Source organism: Petaurus breviceps, unplaced genomic scaffold (genome assembly GCF_028583685.1).
Source record: "Petaurus breviceps papuanus isolate PSGF00001 unplaced genomic scaffold, PetGlider_PUasm1.0 185, whole genome shotgun sequence".
NCBI classification, from domain to species: Eukaryota; Metazoa; Chordata; class Mammalia; order Diprotodontia; family Petauridae; genus Petaurus; species Petaurus breviceps.
The window spans coordinates 19177996-19200663 of NW_027185797.1; the positions used below are offsets into that span (position 1 = coordinate 19177996).

The 22668-nt window shown below is 39.9% G+C and overlaps 1 protein-coding gene across 6 annotated transcripts in view; it reads right to left on the minus strand.

The window, feature by feature from the left end:
- Positions 1–22668, minus strand: part of SLC4A7 (solute carrier family 4 member 7) — a 133481-nt gene that overhangs the window by 75310 nt on the left and 35503 nt on the right. For all 6 annotated transcript variants that reach the window (XM_069088534.1, XM_069088532.1, XM_069088528.1 and 3 more), the window contains one exon: positions 11129–11210. In XM_069088534.1, the coding sequence (XP_068944635.1) occupies positions 11129–11210 (82 nt within the window). Of the gene's footprint in view, positions 1–11128; positions 11211–22668 lie in introns of those variants that run through there.

Here is a 22668-nt window from a genome sequence, read left to right on the forward strand (position 1 = left end):
GATCACCTTCACTACAGTAGCAATCTCAATAGGGCTTATTTTCGGGGGAGGGCTTATTTTAGAGGAATCTTACACAGTAAGGGGAGGGCTTATTTTTGGGATAGGTCTTATTATCGGGGAAACACGGTATGTATGGAAAACCAGAAAGGAGAGAGTATCTGGGAGAACACCTACCAAGTGCCAAGGACTGTGCTGGATGCTGAGGATACAGACACAAAAAAGGAAACAATCCCTGTGTTTCGGATGTTTCCCTTGCATTACTTCCTTTACTCCAGTCTCTGATAAAGTCTCCTTGCTAACGCAAACCCTTCAACATACATATGCCCTTCATGCCATCTCCTCCCACCTTTTCCAATGGTGGGCCCATATTCTTCAAACCTTCCCTATTTACTGGCTCCTTCTCCGCTGACTACAAACATGCCCATGTCTCTCCCATCCTTAAAAAAAACTCCTGCTTGATCTCATAACCACTGGCCATGATATTATATCTCTCCTCCACTCCTCAGCTAAACTTGGGAAAGTCAAGTTATTTCTACTTCTCCTCTCACTCATTTCTAAAACACCTATGATCTGGCTTTTGACCTAATAAATCAACAGAAAATGTTCCTCTCTTAAATTACTTCTCAATGCTCATCCTTCTTGACTTCTCTCCAAGTACTGGACACTGATGATAACTCTCTCCTCCTAGAAATTCTCTGCTCTGTAGGTTTCTGTAGCACTGTTCTCTCCTGTCCAACTGCTCCTTTTCAGTCTCCATTGCTGGATCTCCCCATCCCTCTCCCCCCAAGCTGTCTCTTCTCCACTTTCCAGTGACTGTCAAAGGTCATCTTCAACCACCTATCTCTGCAACCTTGGAATCATCCTCAACTCCTCACCTGCATTCATCCCACATAACCAATCTGTTCTCAAGTTTGTCATTTCCACCTTCACAGCAATTCTCTTAGACAGCCCCTTCCTCTCCAGAACCACAGGCATGACCCCAGCACAGATCACCATCACCTCACACCCGGATCACCAGTGAAACAACTTTCTAATTGGTATCCCTACCTAACGATTTTCCCCTCAACAATCCACTGCCAAAGTGATCTCTGATCAATGAAATCTGACCTTGTCACTGCTCTGCTTTATTCAAACTCCAGTGGTTCCTTATTATACCCAAGATCAAATATAAAGTTCTCTGGGATTTTGGGCCCTATACAACCTGGTGCCTTCCTACATTTCCAATCTTCTTACACTATTTTTCCTCCCTACATTATATAATCTGGTGATACCACCCTTCTTGCTGTTCCTCCATTATGACATTCCAACGCCATGCCTTTACCCAAGGCTATCCCTTCCTCACCTCTGCCTCCTTTAACCTTGCCAGGTGTGATTCTATTCAGACACTAACATTCTGCAGGCGACCTTCTCCAGTTCCCCAACTTTCTCAGTGATGAGACTACCTTCAGTCTACTCTGTATGCACCTAGTCACTTACACACTCACACTCCCATTAAATTGTGAGATCCTCAAGGGCAGGGACACTGTTTCAGCCTCTCTTTGTATACCTACTATTATCTGCCCAACCTTATTTTGACTAAAAAATTATTCCAGGTGTAAGAGATAGAATTTCCAAAACACTAGGTGGCAAAAAGTAGCTGAAGGACTGTGAAAATGTGTTTAATATGATTGTACATGTATAGCCTATATCAGATTGCATGCCGTCTTGGGAAAGGGACAATGGCGGGGGGGAGGGGGTAGGGTTAGAACTCAAAATCTTATCAAAGTGAATGTTCAAAACTTAAAAAGCATTAATTAAAGAGTGTTTAAAAAAATCAAAAGTATAAGAGGGAAAGATAAAATAATAGTACAGTGGAGTGCACTGGGGACTATATGACTTTTGGTTTGGCACTGTATAATTTAATTTTTAACTATATGAAATAAAAAGATCTAGTTTTCTGGAAGTTAAAAAAACTAACTGAATGTTTCCCTTCTCCCACTTGCATCAAAACAAAAAACATACCATCACTGCTAAAGTGGTAATGAATCATTGCTGCTGACAAGCATTATAATTTCTTGTTTTTCAATTCTATAAAAAATTACTTCAGAAAATGAAATTCTTTCACAGAGAAAACGTGCTGAGCTGGTCTGAGGAAAGTAGCATGATCCTACAAGTGCATTAAGAAAATGAAGTGAAAATCAATAGTATACAGCATTATTGGTCATTTATTTAAACTAATTTTACAGCAAGATTCACTTTGTATAAATTTACCATAGTATTTCAAAGAATTCCTCATTTTAATGCAATGTTGATCTGTTATAATCAGATGAACTCCAATACTCAAAGTCATGACTGATTGGAATCACTTCCTTGAACTTTTGTGAATCACATCCACTTTAATAAATATGATTTACTCGACACCTATTATGTTTGCAACATTAGGGAACCACTGATGAATCCAGTCCTTGGACTTAAACTTACAATCCACAAAGAGAGAGTAATGCAAAGTACAGGAGAAGAAAGGCCATGCCAGATGAAAGGGTCAGGGTGAAAGGCAGAGAGGACAACAAACAGTCTGCTTTGGTTGGAGTAAGGCCAAAAAGGTTAGACTACGGCAAGACCAGAGAGTTATGTGCGAGCCAATCTCATCGGACAGATAAAAATCCTACAAAGACTTGGGAAGGCCTGGCTTTGAATACTGCCTCTGGTGCTTACAAACCATGAAGACTCACTCACCTCCCCTGACTCTGTCTCATCATCTGTAAAATTACATCATATCGTCTATTATATTATACATATAAATTGTTACATATGTAAATATATGGTAAGTATATAATCATCTGTTACATTATGTAAATAAAAGGTTTGCAAACCTTAAAAGCCCTCTCTAAATAGGGCCTGATACTGCTGTTGCCACCTCCACCACCACTTTATCCCGCAAGCAAGGGTGCAACACTACTACTGGATTACATCTGTTCTGTCCCATTGATTCACCTTTACACTTCTTAGCCTGTCCGGACCCTTTGGAGAATTATTGCCTTATAATACAGTTTAAGACCTGATACTACTAAAACTTCCTTCCTTAACATTTTTTCATTAATTTCTTTGATATCTTGACCTTTTGTTCTTCCAAATTAATTCTGTTACTGTTTTTTCTAGCTCAATAAAATTATTTTTTGGTAATTTAACTGGGATGGCACTGAAAAAAGCCCAACTTTTAAAAAGATTTTTCTGCGATTGCTACATAGTTTAATCAGGGAGACTCAATATTACAAGTTAATTACAATATTACAGCACTAGGGAGAAATATTAATGGCTAAAAAGAGATGAGCTTGAAGCAGGAGGCAGATGTTGATGCCGTGGGACGTCTGCATGCATAGGGTCCGGGGGGGGGGGGGGGGGGGGGGGGGGGGGATTCACCAGTTCGGCAGCATCTAGCTCACTTCTGGCTGCTCCAATTGCTAACAAGTCTTGTTTGGACATCAGGCTTAAACTGCTTTTTTGCAGCCTCTGCATCATTCTGCCAAGCAGAACAAAACTAGCCTAGAAGCCCTTCACAGAGCTGAAGGTAACTAACTCAGTTTCCTTGTGAGTTTTCTCTTCCACAGATTAAAAAGCCCCAGCTCCTTCTCCCTATCTTCACATGATGTGAACTCGAGGCCCTTCCTCACACTGGCTGACTTCCTTCTGAAGTTGTGGTGCCCGGAGCACAAGACAATATTCCAGATGAAGACTAAGCGCAGCATGGCCACCAACCACCATGTTCCTAGAAACTCTAATCTTCTGAACGCAGTCCAAGCTCCCAGGGGCTCTTCTGGCTGCTGCGCCACACTGCTTCATGCTGAGTCTGCAGTCCACTAAGACCCTCAGATCTTTTTCAGAGTTGCTATATATCCATGCCTCCCTCCTCCACCTAAGAGTTATGAGCCTTTACCTTATCCATATTGAACTCCATCTTATTACATTCAGTCCAATTCTCTGGGCTGTCAAAATCCTTCTGGACCAGGGACTATCATCAGTTAGCTAACAGACATTTATTAAGTGCTTCCTATGTGCAAGGCACTATGCTAAGCAAGGATGAGGCAGAAGACAGTCACTGCCCTCAAGGATCTCACAAAATAATGAAGGACCCAAACAAATACATACAAACAAGCTCTACACAAAACAGAAAATAAGAGAGTGAAGGTACTAGGAGTAAGAGGGCTTAAGGGAAGTCTTCCTGTAGAAGGCAGGATTTTAGCTGGGGTTTAAAAGAAGACAGGGAGGTCAGAAATTGGAGAGGAGGGGGAACGTTAACACCCAGAGGCGAGAGACAGATGGAACAGCCAAGAGGTCAGTGTCATTGGACTGAAAAGTACATGTAGTACAGTAAGGAATAAGAAGACTGGAAAGGCAAGAGAGGGCTAGTTTAGGAAGGGCTTTGAATGCCAGGCAGAGCATTTTGTATTTGATCCTGGAGGCAAAAGGAAGCTACTGCAGTTTACCGAGTAGAAAGAGTGATATGATCAGACCTGTGCTTTAGGAAAACCACTTTGGTGGCTGAAGGTGGGAGATGGGGAGGAGAGACTTGAGGCAGGCAGACCACCAGCACCTACTCAGATAGTCCTGGTATGAGGAGATGAGGCCTGCACTATGATAGCAGCAGTGCCAGAGGAGAGAAGGAGGTGAACTCGAGAGATGTTGCAGAGGTGAAATCCACAGGCCCTGGCAATAGCTCGGACACTGGGGGCGAGAGTAAGGAGTGGTACCGTGTTTCCCCGATAATAAGACCTATCCCGAAAATAAGCCCTCCCCTTACTGTGTAAGATTCCTCTAAAATAAGCCCTCCCCCGAAAATAAGCCCTATTGAGATTGCTACTGTAGTGAAGGTGATTCCCTGCGCTACACGCTACATTACGGCACCCTCTGTATGCCCCCCCCCCCCCCCGCCCCCCCCCCCCCCGTGAAACGCACGCCGTGCTCCAAGCTGCATCCAATCAGAGCTGCAGCAGTGAGTGCGTCATCCTGTTCTTCCCCAGTGATTTGCTTATTGAATAAAGGTACATTTTTTTGTTCACATTTACCTGTTTATTAAAATTGCTGTCAATGTTCATTAAAATAAGCCCTCCCTTAAAATAAGCCCTCTGGTGTTTTTCTGTCCAAAAAAATTTAATAAGACAGTGTCTTATTATCGGGGAAACATGGTAGATGACTCCTAGGTCAGGCCAGAAGGACTGCAAGAATGGTGGCACTCTCTATAGTGATGGAGAAAGTAGCAGGCAGGGGAAGTTTAGGGGAAAGATAATAAGATCTTTGTTTTTTGGAGGGGGGAAGGCAGGGCAATTGGGGTCAAGTGACTTGCCCAAGGTCACACAGCTAGTAAGTGTAAGTGTCTGAGATCGGATCTGTACTTAAGTCTTTCTGACTCCAGAGTCCTCTATTCACCGCACAACCTAACTGTCCCAATAAGATCTGTTTTGAAGGGGGTATTACACAACAGTGTGGTAGGAGGCCTCTAGTGGCTTTACAAGAGAGTCGAGGGTTTGAAAGGCTTTGCCCCTGGCTGGTTAACACTGTTGTTGGTGAGTATTAGATGTCTCCTGTACTGAAAAGCAGCTAAAGACGTGAGACTGGAGGTCAGCAGAAGTAGATTTGAGAGTCATCAGCATAGACACGATAATTAAATCCATGGGAGCTGATGACATCACCTCGTAAGAAGAGGGCCCGGGAAAGAACCCCAAGGGTCACCTAGGGTTAGAGGGTGTGATCTGGAAGAGGATCCAGCTAAGTCAGAGAAGGAGTGGTCAGATATGCAGGAGGAAAACCAGTAGAGGAATGGCCTGAAAACATAGAAAAGAGAGTGTAAAGGAGGAGAGTGATTAACAGTGTCCAAGGCTGTCTTAGCTACACCTCTCAGCTTTATGTTAGCTGCAGATCTGACGGGCAATGCCACATACATTCTATCCCAGACACCAATGACAATGTTAACCAGCCAGGGGCAAAGCCTACCATGGAGGAGGCAGGTGAGAGACGCCAAGGACTTGCTCCTGGAAGAAGACATTCTGCACTCCTTTACCACACGGGTGGAGAGAGCCTCCTCTGACTGGCTTTGTGGCTGCAACAGGCTAGGTCTCTCTCACTCTTTCCTCATGGTGCCCATGGAGAGGTAAGGGTCATGTTCATCCTCAGCACAGGTGTCACAAACTAGCCATATGTAGGGAAATGACTCCCTTCCCTCTTCCCCCTTTCCTACCCTATGGCCCCAAGGTTTGGGGTTTTGTTTTAGTCTATTTTGTTTGTCCTTTTTTCAGTTCCGGATGTAGGCCCTGGAGTCATAGCAACACTGGAGTAAAGATGTCCGGCTGGATGGTTACAGCCAGCCCCAGTAGGAAAACTGTGAGAAGACAGGGTGCCTAACACTTGAGATCAATGCAAGTTTCGAATTTGGAACTTGGTAGGAGGATGCTATGCTGTGAACATAAATCTCTTCCCCTCCCCAGAAACTAAGGTGATATGTGGGGAATTCTTCCCTCCCCAACTCCCTGCTACTGGAAGAAAGTTTTGGATACTTGTTCTTGCTAAAGTTCTCCCAGCCCTCTTCAGGGGAATGGAGAACCCTGAGGGAGGCCTGGCAGGGAGGCCAGAGCAGACCCTGTTCTTTGTGTGTGTATGTGCATTATGTGCCCAATAAAACATAAACTCCTTAAAGGCAAAAACAGCTTCATTTTTGTCTTTCTATTCCCAGTGCCTTACACATACTTGGCACGTAATAAATACTTGCTGAATAATTGAATTAGGGCCAGAACAAGAAGCATCCCTCTTTGGCTCCTCTGACTTCTGAAGTATGAAATGATCATTAACTGCTCTGCTCTGGGCAGAAAGACTGCATCAGCAAGGTGCCAGATGCTGAAGGCCCTGTCCTGACCACCCCCGTGCCTCAGAAGCTTGCCTTCCTGCCCAGGCAGTCAATAGCTTACTCCAATGACATGCTTTTTGTTCTGCCACAACTTTCATGTCTCCAAGTGCTCTTGCTGTCACAGGTCTGAAGACCCCTTTACATTCTTACAAATTGCCAGACTCCCCAAAAAGCTTTGGCTTACGTGTGCCACAGCTTTCAATATTGACAGTATTAAGAATTAAAACCTTCTCAGATAATCATGAAAACAGTTTCAACCTTGAAGACTCCTTTAAAGGGTCTTGGGGACCCTAAGAAGCACTCGTTCACACTGCTCTGGGGCACCCCTCCTCCCTCTTATTCCTGAATTTTTTCATAAGTTCTCTTCTGCATATCAATGCTACCTCTATGTCCCTGCCTCTTCTTTTTTATGCCTAGCTGCCTTTCAGGGCCATATTCCATATCCCACCAAAGCTCAGCAAGCCCAGGGGTCACACTCACCTCTCATTCACCCGACTTACTCCCAACACTCTGTAAACTTGCTGTTCAGCACAGACACTTTACTTCTGGCTCACTGCTTCAATTCTGTCTCAGAAGCCGGCTCTTCTCCTTTCCCGGCTGCAGTATCTAGCTTAGAGGATCTATGTCAGCAGCTTTCTCCCTCCCCCTTCTCATCAGGTTCAAAGTTCTCCTGATTAAATCTGAGGCGACATCAGGCAAATACATCGCCATTCCTTGTTAGGCACGGGCCATCACTCTCTTTTTAAATCAAATGCCACCCTTTAGCTCTTTTCTTTCCAGAGCTATCTTCTAATGCCCAACATTTCCACCATTAGCAATATTAAAACACCATCTGACTATCTAATGGCTTCATTTTCTAGTCCAAAACTGGTAACAACACTTTCTGGGCACGTTCAGGGAGGGCTTTGGCTTTTTCAATATAAATTCTAATAGTTTCAGTATTTATAAATTTAAAACACTATGATTAAAGGAAACCATGTGAATTTATCAGCAACAAAAATTATAGAACTATGAATAAATAAAAATTATAGAATTATATACTGAAAATTCACCCTTTTTTCCCCTGACTTCTTTTCTTTGTTTTTCAGCCTGAGAGAAATGACTATTAATAACCAATGATTTAGGGAGATCTAGAGTTTTCTGAAGTCCTAATCTCAAAAGTTCAGCCTCTTGAAGGACATTACTGCTAATGAGAATGGATTAAACTTCTTAACAACCTTGTTCAGTCACCACACAGGTGGGGAAGCCATTGTACTCTACTCAGATTTGGGTGAGGATAAATTCTTTAAATAGAATACCCAAGGCTGGGAGGTAGTCTGGGTAGCATGATAGTCTCTTTTTGACATGATACCACTCTAAGACCCTCACTAAAATACAACCCAGTCTCTTTATTATAATATTCATTTTCTCATTAATTGTTAACCAATCAGAGTTGACTGCCACTCTCAGGAACACCTACTCTTCCAGACCATATAAACGTGAGCCCACCACCACAAAGGGTCTTTGGTCTAAGGCAGAAACAGCCAAATGCCCATCCTTTTATTAATAAACATACTGACGTTATTAATAAAATTATTAAATTACCCAGAAATTACGTCTCTAAAACTTTAAACATCACAAACCGCTGGATTTAAAACTGAAAGAGATGTCAGAGATCATATAATCTAAACCTTTTATTTCACAGATGAGAAACTGAGCCCCGAGAAGATATCTCACCCCAGGTCTTATCTACAACGAAAGAGAGATTCAAAGCCCAATTCTTTGAATCCAGGGACATTCCTACAAGGCAGCAGTACTGGTCACAGTTGTTCTTCTGTTTCCTCTTGAGTTTATCCAACACTTTCTCTTCCCTTTCAAATGTGGCACATGTTTAATATGACCAATGTAGACATGCAGAGCTAAAGAACTACCAAATACCAAGGGCAGTCAAGAAAGGAGAACCCCCAATTTCTGTTCCTGTCCTTTCCCAAAAATTAAATCTCTTTTTGGAAGTGACTGCTCTACAAGCCTGCACTAGACAATGAAAGAATAATCTCTATGGAGTAAAGAAAGTAAAATATGTTATAGTTATGAAAACTAAAATTCTTACCAAGAAAATTTAGCTCCTGTGACTTTGGGGCTATAGGACATAATCTAAAACATACTCTTCTAGGAGATGGGTGAGGTTCAGACCAGCCACTCAAATATGCCAACAGTGCTTTGAGCTAATGATGAGGATCATAATAATGACAAAAGCTGACATTTACATAGCACCTAAGTAAAGACCTATCCCAAAAATAAGCCCTATTGAGATTGCTACTGTAGTGAAGGTGATCCCCTGCGCTACACGCTACATTATGATACCCTCTGTATGCACCGTCCCCCCCCCAGTGAAACGCACGCCGCGCTCCGAGCTACATCCAATCAGAGCTGTAGCAGTGAGCGCGTCATCCTGTTCTTTATTGAATTCATTATTGAACAAAGGTACATTTTTTTGTTCACATTTACCTGTTTATTAAAATTGCTGTCAATGTTCATTAAAATAAGCCCTCCCCTGAAAATAAGCCCTCTGGTGTTTTTCTGTCCAAAAAATTAATAAGACAGTGTCTTATTATCGGGGAAACACGGTACTATGTGCCAGGCCCTGTGCTGATCACTTTACAATGATCTCATATGATCCTCAGGACCACCCTGAGATGTAGGTGCCGTCATCATCCCTGCTTCATAGCAGAGAGGTTCGATGACTTGCCTGGGTCACAGAGCTAGGAAGTGTCTAATGCTGGCTTTGAACTCTGGTCTTCCTTGGCTCCCAGCCGCTCACCACACCATCTAGCTAGACATTTACAATGCTATCAGTGGCAATCTAAGGGCTTTTTCTTACAACCACCCCACTTTTTCACATTTCTGAGAACTGAGAAACCTTCAACAGACAAGGAACAAAGGAGCTGGGCCTTTACACAGAGAACGAGTGGTGCACTTCGGGTATTCTTGAGGGGCTCTAGAAAAGACTCCCACAGTCCCTTTGGCATACAAACACAAAAACAACAACGTGTCAAGGTTGAAAGAGAAGCCCAATGTTCAAACCCTCAAGGTCATAATGGAACTACACCAAGCAGAAGCCTTAAACAGAAGAACTAATCCAGAAGGAAAAAAAAAACAGCAGCAGGAAGAAGTAAGTTTCTTTATGCCAAAGGATAATGTTCCAGTATCTGCAGCAAGAGGAACAGACCAAACAAGACATTATCTAGTGAGTTCCAGTAAAAGAAAAAACTGTTTCTTAAATCTCTGGAAAAACAGAGGATATGGCTTCAAACCCTTGTTCTGTCCACTAGTGCTCAGTAAATCACTCGGCCTGTCTGGGTCTCAGTTTCTTTATCTGTAAAGTGAGGGAGCTGAATTAGAGCACTTCTCATGCCCCTCCTCACTCTAAATCTATGAGCCTTACTTAAGCATCTAAGCTATTAAAGAATTTGAAGGATAACATCCCTACAAGTTGATTGCTTAATGATAACTTACCACTTCACACAGTATGTAATCTGATCCTATACCTCGAAATTACAGCTAATTTCTTCATAAACCCCTAGTCCTGTTTTAGAACACCAAGTGACACAGGCTTCTTGAAGGTCATACTAAGCAGAAAATGCTTTAAGTACAGCCTCCATTCATGACTGTTAATGAGTTCAAAGAGGCTCATCACCCCAGGACTGACCATCTGTCTAAGACATGTTTTTAGCCACAGCAATGAAGGCTACTAAGACCCAGAAGCTGTCACAGCCTTTGCTGGCGAAAGGCACACCCACACTAAGGAAACCACGGGTCTCTGGAGTGAAGCACAAATATTTCATCTGGGTGAAAACCATGGATTAAGGAACATAACAGGCAGGCTTCAGCTGCCTGATCTGTACACTGAGGGGAATAGACTGGACTGCCTTTTACTTCAGGTTCTAAATCTATGATTCTGTTTTTTATCAGAAGTAAAAAAATGGTTAAAGTGTCTATTTCTCACTTCTTTTACTCCGACTTTAAGCTCAGCCCCCAAATTTTCTAATTCTAAGACTCTAAAACTGCTATAAATGTCTGTGACATCTAAAAAATATCCTGAAATCTCTTCAGTCGTCAATATATTAAAATGGGATTTTACAGAGAGAAGTGACAATACTGATTATAGGCCATAATCCTTCAATAAATACATAAATTCATAAAGTCATACTTATCAGGAGTAATCAGACATAGGCTTCTACTACATTATAGACTTAATTATGTTCAAGTACTTACTTTCTAGTTCTTCCTTTTCAAATTTGGTATTGATGGTTGAACTGGTTTTTCCAAGATCCACAACTGCTTCTTCATCAGGACCCTAAAAACATAAAGCAAATTATAGTCATTCATTCATCTATGTCAGAAGAAAGAGAGGGGATCTCGGGGGGGAGGAGGAGTGTGGGTGTGTGGGTGGGTATGTGTAGGGAAGAATCAAGAAGGGACTATAACGAATGTCCAAGGAACAGGATATCCTGGGTTGTTTAATTAAAACAGGGGATGGGATTCTCTTTATGGCCAATCACGTAAAAAACTGGGTACTACACACATGTGGCATGCAATTCTGAAAAATCACAGTAGAAAACTATTTATTTCACTAAAAGATTCCCCAAAGCTAAGCCAATAAAGTAAAAACTACCTGGTCCTACTAAGGTGAAAAACTTCAGTCTGCTAAAGGCCAGCTTAACTAAATTCAGTTCCAAGGAGCTCATCATCAGAAGGTTAGTTGCCAGGCAAATTTTTTGAGGGTACAAGAGTTATTTTAACTTATGAAACCACTAAGACATAGAGCAGTTCAATCATGATCTCTAATAGACAGAAAAAGTACCCCAACAATCAATATCATACAGCCAAAAAAAAAAGCATTAGGACAGAACTATTCACTTTTGCAAAGGAGCTAGGTCTTAAGGTAACTTAACAGGAAACTAGACCTAATCCAATGTTAACTGGGAAAAAAAAGGTATAACTCAACTGAGAAAGGAAGAGAACAAGGAAAGTACAGTAAAGGGAGAAAGCTGGGAGTGGATATGTTCGTGGGTAATTGGGCCTGCTCACAAGAGAACAGGTTACAAAAGGGCTGCTCCATGAGAGGGCGAACACAAGTATTTGTGGGAGGTTCCTGAGCACGATATTCCCACCAGCACCAACAAAGGTGATTTCCCTTGTGGCTCTTCGACCTCCTCCTTCTATAACCCAAGCATCAAAGTGGAGCGCCAGCCAAACTAAATGCTCCAACAAGGAGAAAGTTACAAAGGCCTCCGTACACTGGGTAGACGCCCCCCCATGGCAAATTTACAGAAGAATGAGTCACAAAGGGCGGACAGACAAGGATGTGAACAACATCTAACACTGAGGGGACCTTCTAGACCAATGAGATCACACATCGGTCTGAGGGAACCAAATGCTTGGATCATGAAGTATCCTAAGTCATGCTGTAATCACAGGCCACACTACAGGCGCAGACAAGATTTTAAAATGTACCAGTTCTCTTACTCAAATTCTTTTTTTCCCAACTCGTATTAAAGCAATCACACACTAAGAAATCACATTGCTGTGACTCAATATCTAACGCAGTTAATTAACCCAGAAAAGAATACATACAGAATTTGAGGAAAAAAAGATGTTTTCTAGAAAGAATGTTTTCTTCTACTATAAGAAAAAATTAACCAAAGCAAAAAGGAGCAATTATATGTGGTGTGCAATTCTGAAAATCTACAGTTCTTTCATGAAAAGATTCTCCAGAGCTAAGCCAGTGAAGTGAAAATGGCCTGGTCCCAAGGGATAGGCCTCAGCCAGCTCAAGCCCAACTTAGCTCAGGGTCCTGCTTTAAAGAAGTCAGTGTAACCTCAGCTGAGAAAGCACTAGATGGGGAATAAGAGGGTCTAAGCTCTTCTCTAAATTCAGGACAAAAGCAAAAGCAAAAGATTTATTAAAGGTCAAGGCTACTCAGCATACTATGAGTATTTACTTCCTTAGAAAACAAAAAGGCTTTTACCAGAATTTAGTGTAGGGAAATCAAAGGTGAAGTGGGAAGAGGAGAAAAGGAGGCCTGTAAGCCATCAAATTCTTTATTTTTCTTTTTGGCTACTTAAGCCCTCTCACTCAAAGGTGATGCTAAACCCATCTGTACTGGATTCTGGTTAAAAACTAAGTATTTAAATTGTCAAAAATAAGGCTTTGAAGTTAATACTTAAATATTTAAATATCTGTGGGGATATTGGCAAGAAATTTGTGTTTCTGTAACACTTGGTCTCATTAAGCTGCTAACTTGAAACAATCACTTCAAGTAAAAGTTACATTTGCAAACAAACACTGTGGGACAAGACACACCAAAACCTCTCAAAATCAATGAATATATTTCTACATTACACTGATAGGGAACAGCAAAGATAAAAGAATAAGGACTTTAGGAATATAATGTGAAATAATACAACTATATTATTAAATAACATATTTAAATAACCAAATGCAATTATTTAAGTTTTACTTTTCTTATGAAAGAAAATCAGAGCTCAAACACCAGGACTACTACTACTACAAACTAAGTACTTAGAACCTAAAGTTGTAATTTTCTTGCCATTTATGCTCAACAAAAGAAGTAAATACATTTTTGGTCAATTAAATCTTACTAAACAGAAGGAAAAAATGTATATATTCATATACGACTGCCTCTTCAAAAGGATCTGAAGAGGATAGAGCAGATGTCAAAATTGTTGTGTAGAGGCTATAGTGTATTTTTACTTTAAAACAATTTTTAATAAAGATGTTCCAGGGACTCATTATGAAAAGTCAATCAGATTTTGATGCTTTGGATTTGTCCTCTCATTAATGGGAGGACTTCCTCCAGTGGTACAGTTTGGAAGAAGTTCACCCTGTCTTGAGTGCTGGGCTTCCCTTGTTCCCGTCATTTAGGGGGCTTTCCTTTACGTCTCTTGACGTCATGTAGGTACCAAGAGAACAGACTCCGCATGTTATCACCCACTTCCTATGATTACACTGAGTATTTCATATACATTCAGAGCCAAAAGGGACCCTGTAAGTCCCAAAGTATACATTCCTGTCTTATCAGTTAGAAAACTGAGGTCCCATACCTAATGTATGTGCCTAATCCAAGTGACCAGTAAGTGGCAGCACCAGGACATGAAGCCCATTCTCTAAGTGCAAAGCCAACCCTTCTTTCCCTGTACTTCACTGCTTCCATATCTTTTGGATCCCACCTCCCAAGTCACCTTAAGAGCCCAATTCCTTCAAGGTAATATACTGTCCACTATCAGCTGCTCAGTAGTGTTCGGTACAATCCTCAATTCTGACTTAGGGCAAAGGGCAGGAGACCCTTCCACAGCCTTCCATCCATGAGATTAGGATTCTTCAGAAATTCAAGTATTCCACTACTGGGAACCACAAAGCATCATCAGAATGGACTAAAAATGCTTCCAAGATAGATTTCTGTTACAAGGAAAGAATTGAAGACAAGTGCTTCACAACTTCCCCAATGCAATCTGGTGCTCACTTCTTCCTGCTACACCCAATTCTAGGATCCGATCACTGCCCAAGACATTGGTACTAGACCAGTTCCAAGGGCTCCCCTCTCTATCTGCTTATCAACAACAGGTTTTCTTCATCTGCTTGGTTCTCCCCTGTGTGGTGAATTGGGCAGAACTCTTCAGGAATGGTGGAAGCTACTAATATTTAAGAACTCACTGCAATTCCACATCAGGCAACTGTAAACAGTGTCTGCGGAGCCTCCCACTGTGAAAATGACACTAAATACAATTTTTCTTCCTTTAGTAATTTAGAAAACACTTGTTTTTTATGGTACTCTACAATCATCATTATAATCAATTATAAATCGTTATAATCCATATACACAAGGAACTAGTGTAAAGAGATATGATCCAGACCTTAGATCACACTCGGACTTGCCAGTGCTGGTAGATTATATAGAGAATGTGAAGTATTCCCTTCCTGGTTCCCACCCAACAAATGGAGGCTTGGGGAGTCTACTTCAGGTCACAAGTCACCAGGGGATTGTGAGTGCGTGATGGAAGACAAGCTTTCTGTTTGGCTGAGGAGCCAAAATGGAATTCACATATGAGAAGATCCACAGCCCCTGCCAGAAGTCCTTTGGTACTTTTCTTCCCCAGCAATTCTTGGACAAAGATGGCTGTGAGCTTTCCCAATACCTCTAACTCAAAGTGTTTTCTCCCCAAATCAATTCAACAAATGTTTATTAAGCACCTTTGTAGGCACAAGTCATTGTGCTAAATAAGAATGTTCTTTTTTGTTTGTTTGTTTTGGGGTTTTGTTTTGTTTTGCTTTTTGGAGGGGCAATTGGGGTTAAGTGGCTTGCCCAAGGTCACACGGCTAATTTTGTGTTAAGTATCTGAGGCCACATTTGAACTCAGGTCCTCCTGACTCCGGGGCTGGTACTCTATTCACTGCGCCACCTAGCTGCCCCAAGAATAATGTTCTTCCGAGAGTCCTAGAGCACATTTGGATCTTTCCTTTGCCACTTTCACTTCCTATAAGTCTCAAGTCCTAGCTAGAGAGTAATTCACCTGAAAAAGATCTTCGGTGCTTTAGTTGACTTTAAACTGAAAAGGAGTGAACAGACTGACACTAAAACCAAAAACTTAGTTAACCTGGGCTTAGGCCAAATTAGGAGAAGCAGGGCTCTCCCCAGTCCCCCAGCTTTGCCCTGGTCAAACATCTAGAGTACTGTATATAGTACTATATATATATATATATACTCTCATATATGTTCTCCTTGGCCCTGGAGGGCAGAACTACAAGCAGTTTATCAAAATTAGAAAGAGGTAACTGCCTCACCATCAGAGCTACGCACTACGCACAAAGAGAAGGAGCCCCCAGTAGAATGAGCTCCTTGCCCCTACAGGTCTTTAGATGAAGAATGGGTTATTGCTCAGGAATGAGATGAGGATAGGATGGACTTTGAGGGCCCTTCAGTGATGTACGGTAATAAGTACATTATTTGTCACCCCTGGACCCCACTCTTAAAGCCCAGCAAAAAAGACACTTAAGGAGCAGCTAGGTGGTGCAGTGAATAGAGCACAGTCTCTAGAGTCAGGAGGACCTGAGTTCAAATCCGACCTCAGACACTTGACTTACGAGCAAGTCACTTAGCCCCAATTGCCTCATCTCCCCCCCTTGCCCCCAGCAAAAAAGATAGAAATTTCTTGACTTTGTATCCCCAAAACCTAGGACTATCACAGAATGCTTAATAAACGGTGGCTTAACTAAGCAACTGTGTAGTTCTATACACTTTTTTACCTTTTTAAAAAATTATTTTACTTATTTCATTAAATATTTCCCAATTGCATATAAAATAATTTTATCATTTTTTTAAATTTTGAGTTCAAAATTCTCTCCCTCCCTCCTCCTTCAGAAGGCAATTTGATATTGATTATACATGTGAAGTCATTCAAAACACCTCCTTATTAGCCATGTTGCATAAGAAAACAAAAATAAAGAGATTTTTTAAAAGTATGCTTCATCTGCTTTCAGTGCTCATCAATTCTCTCTCTGGAAGTCTGTAACATTTTTCATCATGAGTCCTTTGGAAACTATCCTGGGTCATTATCTTGAGCAAAGCAGTTAATTTTAAGTCTTTCACAGTTGATCATTCTTACAATATCGCTGTTACCGTGCACAATGTTCTCCTGGTTTTGCTCACTTCACTTTCAGTACACACAAGAATTTTCAGTTTTTCTGAAAGCGACCTGCTTGTCATTTCTTATATCATAATAGTATTCCATCATAATCATATATCACAACTTGTTCATCTATTCCCAACTAATGGGCATCCCCTCAATTTCCAATTCTATACCAGAACAAAAAGAGCTTCTATGAATATTTTTGTATATGTAGGTCCTTTTAGCTTTCTTTGATCTCTTTGAGATAGAGACCTAATAAGTGGTACTGTTGGGTCAAAGAGAATGCACAATTTTATAGCCCCATGGGCATAGTTTCAAATAATTCTCCAGAATGGTCAAACAAGTTCACATACAGTATATGTACCAAAATTTTTCTACATCCCTTTCAGCATTTGTCATTTTTCTATCATGTTGGTCAACCCAACAGACATCTCGTAACTGTTTTAATTTGCATTTTTCTAATCAGTAGCGATTTAGGGTATTTTTATGTGACTATTGATAGCTTTCATTTCTTCTTTATCAACTGGGAAATGGCTCTTATTTTTATCAGTTTGGCTCAATTCCCTATATATTTGAGAACTGAAGTCTTTATATCAAAGGAACTTGCTGTAAATTTTTTCCCTTATTTTCTGTTTTCCCTCTAACTTTGGTTGCATTAATGTTTTGTGTGCAAAAACTTTTTAATTTCATATAATAAAAATTATCTGTTTTACAACCTGTGATGCTTTCTCTCATTTGGTTTTTATAAACTATCCCCTCATCCATAGATCTGACAGGTAAAATATTACATGTTCCCCTAACTGCTTATGGTATCATCTGGTATCATCCTTTATATGTAAATCATATACCCATTTTTACCTTATCTTGCTGCACGTAAGATGTTGTTCTATGCCTGATTTCTGCCAAATTGCTTTCCAGTTTTCCCAGCAATTTTTGTCAAATGTTGAATTCTTACCCCAAAAGCTTGGCTCTTTGGGCTTCTCAAACACTAGATTACTATGGTAATTTACTACTGTGTATTATGTATCTAAACAATTCCACTGATCCACAACCCTATTTCTTGGCCAGTACCACACTGCTTTGATAATTACTTCTTTTTAATATAGCTTTAAAATCTGGAACTGTTAAGACCACCTTCCTTCACATTTTTTTCACTGATTCAATATTCTTGACCTTCTGTTCTTCTGCATGAATTTCCTTACTATTTTTTTTACCTCTATAAAATAATTCTTTGCTAGTTTAATTGGAATCCATATACTTCTACTTATAATGAGAGAAGGTTCAAAGAACCATTTGGTTGGTTCTTTGAATTGGAAAATAAAGATCAGTTATCTAGAGGAAATAAATGGGTATGCTATCCCTCTGACCCTGAGATCCTAGTATGGGTTGTTAGGTGTTTTTAATTTGAGGGGATCTTGTACCTGAATGTTCATTTTCACTAAACAATTTAGTCCCAAAAGGGGAAAAAAAAACACTAGAAGTGGATTTTGGATTTGCTTACCAATATTCTACAGTAAGAAATTAACTTTTTTCTAGAATAAATTTGTCTCGTTTATGCATATATGAATATATTTTAGCACAGTAAAATAATTACATAATTATTTTTCAACACCAAAATAAACAAAAAGTTAATGACTAATAGCTAAACTGATGAAGTGGTTGTTGGATGCCACACTAAAAAAGGTCAAGAAGTTGAGTATTACATTAATTATCAGGGCAAAACTCAGCTGTTAAGTGACTGCCAACTTCTTCCAAGAAGGAAAAAAAAAAAAAATCCTGCAGAGTATAAATTTTCAAATATAGCTCTTTTCTAACAGAAACAACATCATAATAATATTAGCTGCTATAGCTTTACCTTTATAAAAGCTAAACTAAACCAAAGACCTCATATTTGGATATTTGGCAATTTTTTAAGTTCCCCAGATGCTAAGGGAAACATAATCCATGGTGCTGAAAGTCCCAGGTGAACAAGCCACAAATATCTTTCTCCTTCCTTGAATCCCTGCAGATCATTGTTGGCACATTTGTTAAACAGGTGTGAATGAGTTAAGCTGACATATCACCTTCCAAACAGGAGCAATGCCAACTTCAGGAATAGGCATGAATACACATTAGGCATAGGGCTATAAATAAATAACTGAATGTTCTAATGGCTAAAGGCTTAGCAAGGAATTCCAAGATGGCTTCTTTGCAAGTACATTCACCCCAATTAAAGCTACAGTATCTTGTACACTATCATTAACAAAAGCATCTAGGAGATGTGGTGAAAAAATAAAACTTTAAAAGATGATAACTGCCCTATGGTGGGTAACAAAAGACTAAAATGACAGCAACTAATCCTACATCTCCTCACCCTCGCCCCCCCAAGAGGCAACTGGACTAGAGGGGGAAAAAAATGAAAAGCAATATAAAATAGCATGTAAGTACAGATAAAATCATGAATTAGGAAGCAAAAAGACTCTGCTTCCACAATTTAGCCAAAGGAAAGCCACTGAATGCCAGAGACCTCATTGGCTTCTAATGCTTGATTTATTAAAATTGCCTAAACCATTTAATCACTTAGTACCATTGTCCCTATTATTGTGACCCTACTATGCACTTATCTGTCATCATATGAACTAGATGACATTTCCAGCAGGGACTTAAAACACTGGCCAAGCAGTTATTAAGAGGAAGGGGAGAAGAGAGTAATAGACTAGGCATTTAAGGCTAATTCATGAGATTAGTCGTTTCATTCTTAAAGGAGTCCCCGAACTTACAATAATATATTTCAATGCTAGACCTAAGTACTACTTCAGAATGGCATAAATTGCCCTGCATACGTGAAATAAAGAGAGGATAAATTGTTGCCCCTGAAAGCATTCTATGATGAAGGGACAGAACATGTTACTCCTTTTTGTCTTTGGAAAGTAGGTTTTTCATGATAGAATTGCACTTGTCATGTTCAGGGAAGAATGAGTAAGTGATCAGTTTGGTGAAACTGGAAGATTCTCATAATGTAATTAGTGAGGAGCATGGTTAGAAAGGTAGGTTGGAACCAGATTGTAAAAGGCCTCACTAGGTGTTTTTATGTGTGCATGGCTGACTCAAACATGTTGATTGCATTCTTCTGTATATGAGACACTCAACAATGTAAACTGAGTACTCTCCAATTAAACCTATTTTCTAACAGAAAGTAGGTTTTTAATCTGGGGTCTATGAATTTTTTAAAATATTTTGATACCTGTATTTCAAGAGAATTGGTTTCTCTTGCATGTATTCTTCTATGTATTTTATGCATTTAAAATCATTCTTCTGAGAAGAGGCCTATGACACAAAAAAGGTCAGGATTACCTGCTTTAGGACAATTAACATTGTCATTAGAACCTTTTTAATTTCACTGTACCATGCTCCCAGTATGCCCTTTCATCTATATTTGCTTTATTTTATTAAAGGCAAATGCAAAACAGATATATGGAGTAATAATTTGTGTAGCTGTTTATAAATGATTACTAATGTCCTTTGTTATCCTACAATTCTAGTCATGTGTTTAACAAAAAGGAGATAGAGAATTTCTAATTGTATACAAATATATAGAACTCAAAAATAAAGCAGCCTTATCATAAAGACAAATTCTGCCCACATATTCAAATTGTTCTTTCTACCACTTAATGAAGGTTAAAAAAAAAAAAAAATGGAACTCAAATTACAGTGAAAATAAATATCAAAAATAATGATTCAAGATCAGAGCACTGTCAACTTAGTCAGGAATTCTGAAAAGCATTCCTATTATTAAAGATGGATGGATGGATGGATTAGATAGATAGATGGACAGACGGAAAGACAGATATGTGTGTATGTATCACCAATTTTTTAAGAACCTGAAAGAAATGTGATCATCTTTGCAGTTAATCCTCCAGTTCTAAGGCACCCATTAACACAAGAGAAAGTAGTACAAAATAAAGGATCTGAAAGACTCATTCCTCCAAGTAGATTTGGGGTGGGTGGGGGGAGAAAAAGGCCCCAGCATGGTCCATCTCCCCAAGGAAATCATGTATCATGAAAGAACTAGCTCCTTCTTAAGGGCCAAGAAGAGCCCAATGCTATTCATAACTTATTAAGCCTCCTCAATAAAGGGAAAGTATGGTATTTATCAAATAGATTACAAATATACACTTTCATCAGCACAGACAGAGATACATGTTTATCAGCCCTGCATATGAAAGTTCAGGGTCAGAGATAAAGAGAAAGCACTAACACACCAGAAAGCAAAGTCAGACTCCAATAGAATCTGACAGTCTGAAGCATTAAAAAAAAGTATGTGTGACCCTGGGCAAGTCGCTTAGCCCTGTTTTTCTCAGTTTCCTTATCTGTAAAATGAACAGAAGGAATGGCAAACCACCCAAATGGAGTCATAAAGAGTCAGACACAACTGAAATAATGAAATTCAATGGGCACAAAAAGTCTTACACTTAGGTACAAAAATTACCTTCTTCACAAGTATACTCCTGGGAAGACAAGAAAGACAACAGTGTTTCTGAACAAAAACATGGGATTTTTAATGAACTGCCAAGTCAACTGAGTGAGCAGTGTCAGAACACCCAAAAAAGCCAATAGGATTTTGAGCTGTGCTATAAGGATCATAACTTCCAGAAAGGGGAGAGCTGTGTTCATTTGGGCATACACTGTCAAAGGAAGCTATTTTGATAAGCTAGAAAATGACCAGAAGAGGCCATCAGGAAAATCAGCTGAAAGAATTAAGACTATCTACCCAAAAGGGGGGAATTCAGGAGACATCTCATTGTTTCCTCCAAGTACTTGAAGGGCTGCCATGTGGAGGAGGGATTCAAATTGCTCTGCTGGGGTCTAGACGGTAGAACAAGGGGAGTAAGAAGCTGCAAAAAAGCAGTTAGACTGGAGGTCAGGAAATCCTTGTCCACAAATAGCAATCCAAAAGCTGAATCTAAAGGGGGGTAGGCTCCCCCTCCCTAAATATCTTCAAGAAGAGGGTGAATAATCATTGTTGGTTGAGTGATATGAGGATTCTTTCCATGGATGGGGTGAGCAAGATGGCAGTTGCTGTCCTCTCTAACTCCCAAATAGGTAAGGGTGGGGTTCAAATGATTATCTTCATTCCCTTAAAAGTAACTACTTTCATTATATGAGAATGCTTCTGGTCATCCTACTCCTTCCTTGAATTAATGTATATCCATCATATCCTAAAGAATTTGTATATCCATAGCTAATATAGCAATAAATATGTTGGGTACTTGTATTCATATTCTTTTCTGTAGTATGTTGTACACAAATTTCAAAATTACTTTTGCACCATTTTTATACTTTCTTTGATGCTGGTACCAGTTTTGCTGCAAAACAATGCTGCTTTTTTCATTTTAAATATTTTATTGGCGATAATGCAATTTACAAAGCGATAAATTATGTATAAATTTTCAGAATTAGGTGGCTGCAAACTTTTTTTGTTAGGTTTCTCTCAAGGGTTCTATGAACACTATGCCATTTTTGTCTGGAAGAGAAAGAATTCAATTTGTTTTCAGCTGCTAGGGTACATTTTTTTGTGGCAAAAGAAAAGCTATTTCAGTCATTGCTGTAATCTTCATTCATAATGAGATTTTAAGATCGTTCTATATATCATACAGTAAATTTTGAGATTTAAGGTTCTTAAGAGTCTGATTTACTCCCTTCCTTTTCCTAAAATAAAAACTGCCTTTCCAAGAAAAAAAAAAGGAACTTTTGTAAAAATGTGGAGCCATCTCAGAATACTCTACAGAGGGGAGCCAAGAACCTGCAGCTCACAGAAGGGAAAAGAGAGGGTAAAATTGAGATACTGAGAAAGGACATTAACTCTAGAAGCACCTCAGAGCAGAAAGCTGATACTGGCAGTGGAGTCACCTACCTAAAAACTAAGGAGCGCCAAGAAAAAGTCTGTTGTTTCCTTAATTTTCCCTTCCCGTGCACCTCTATCCACAGACAATAATAACATAATTTGCTGTTTTATCAGCCAAATATTTCCAGTAAATTTGAATTCCACCTTAATCAGAGAGGCCAAGGAACAACCAGAGATGGATAGAAATGTAACTCTGCCCGTACATTCGGATTTTTCCTAAC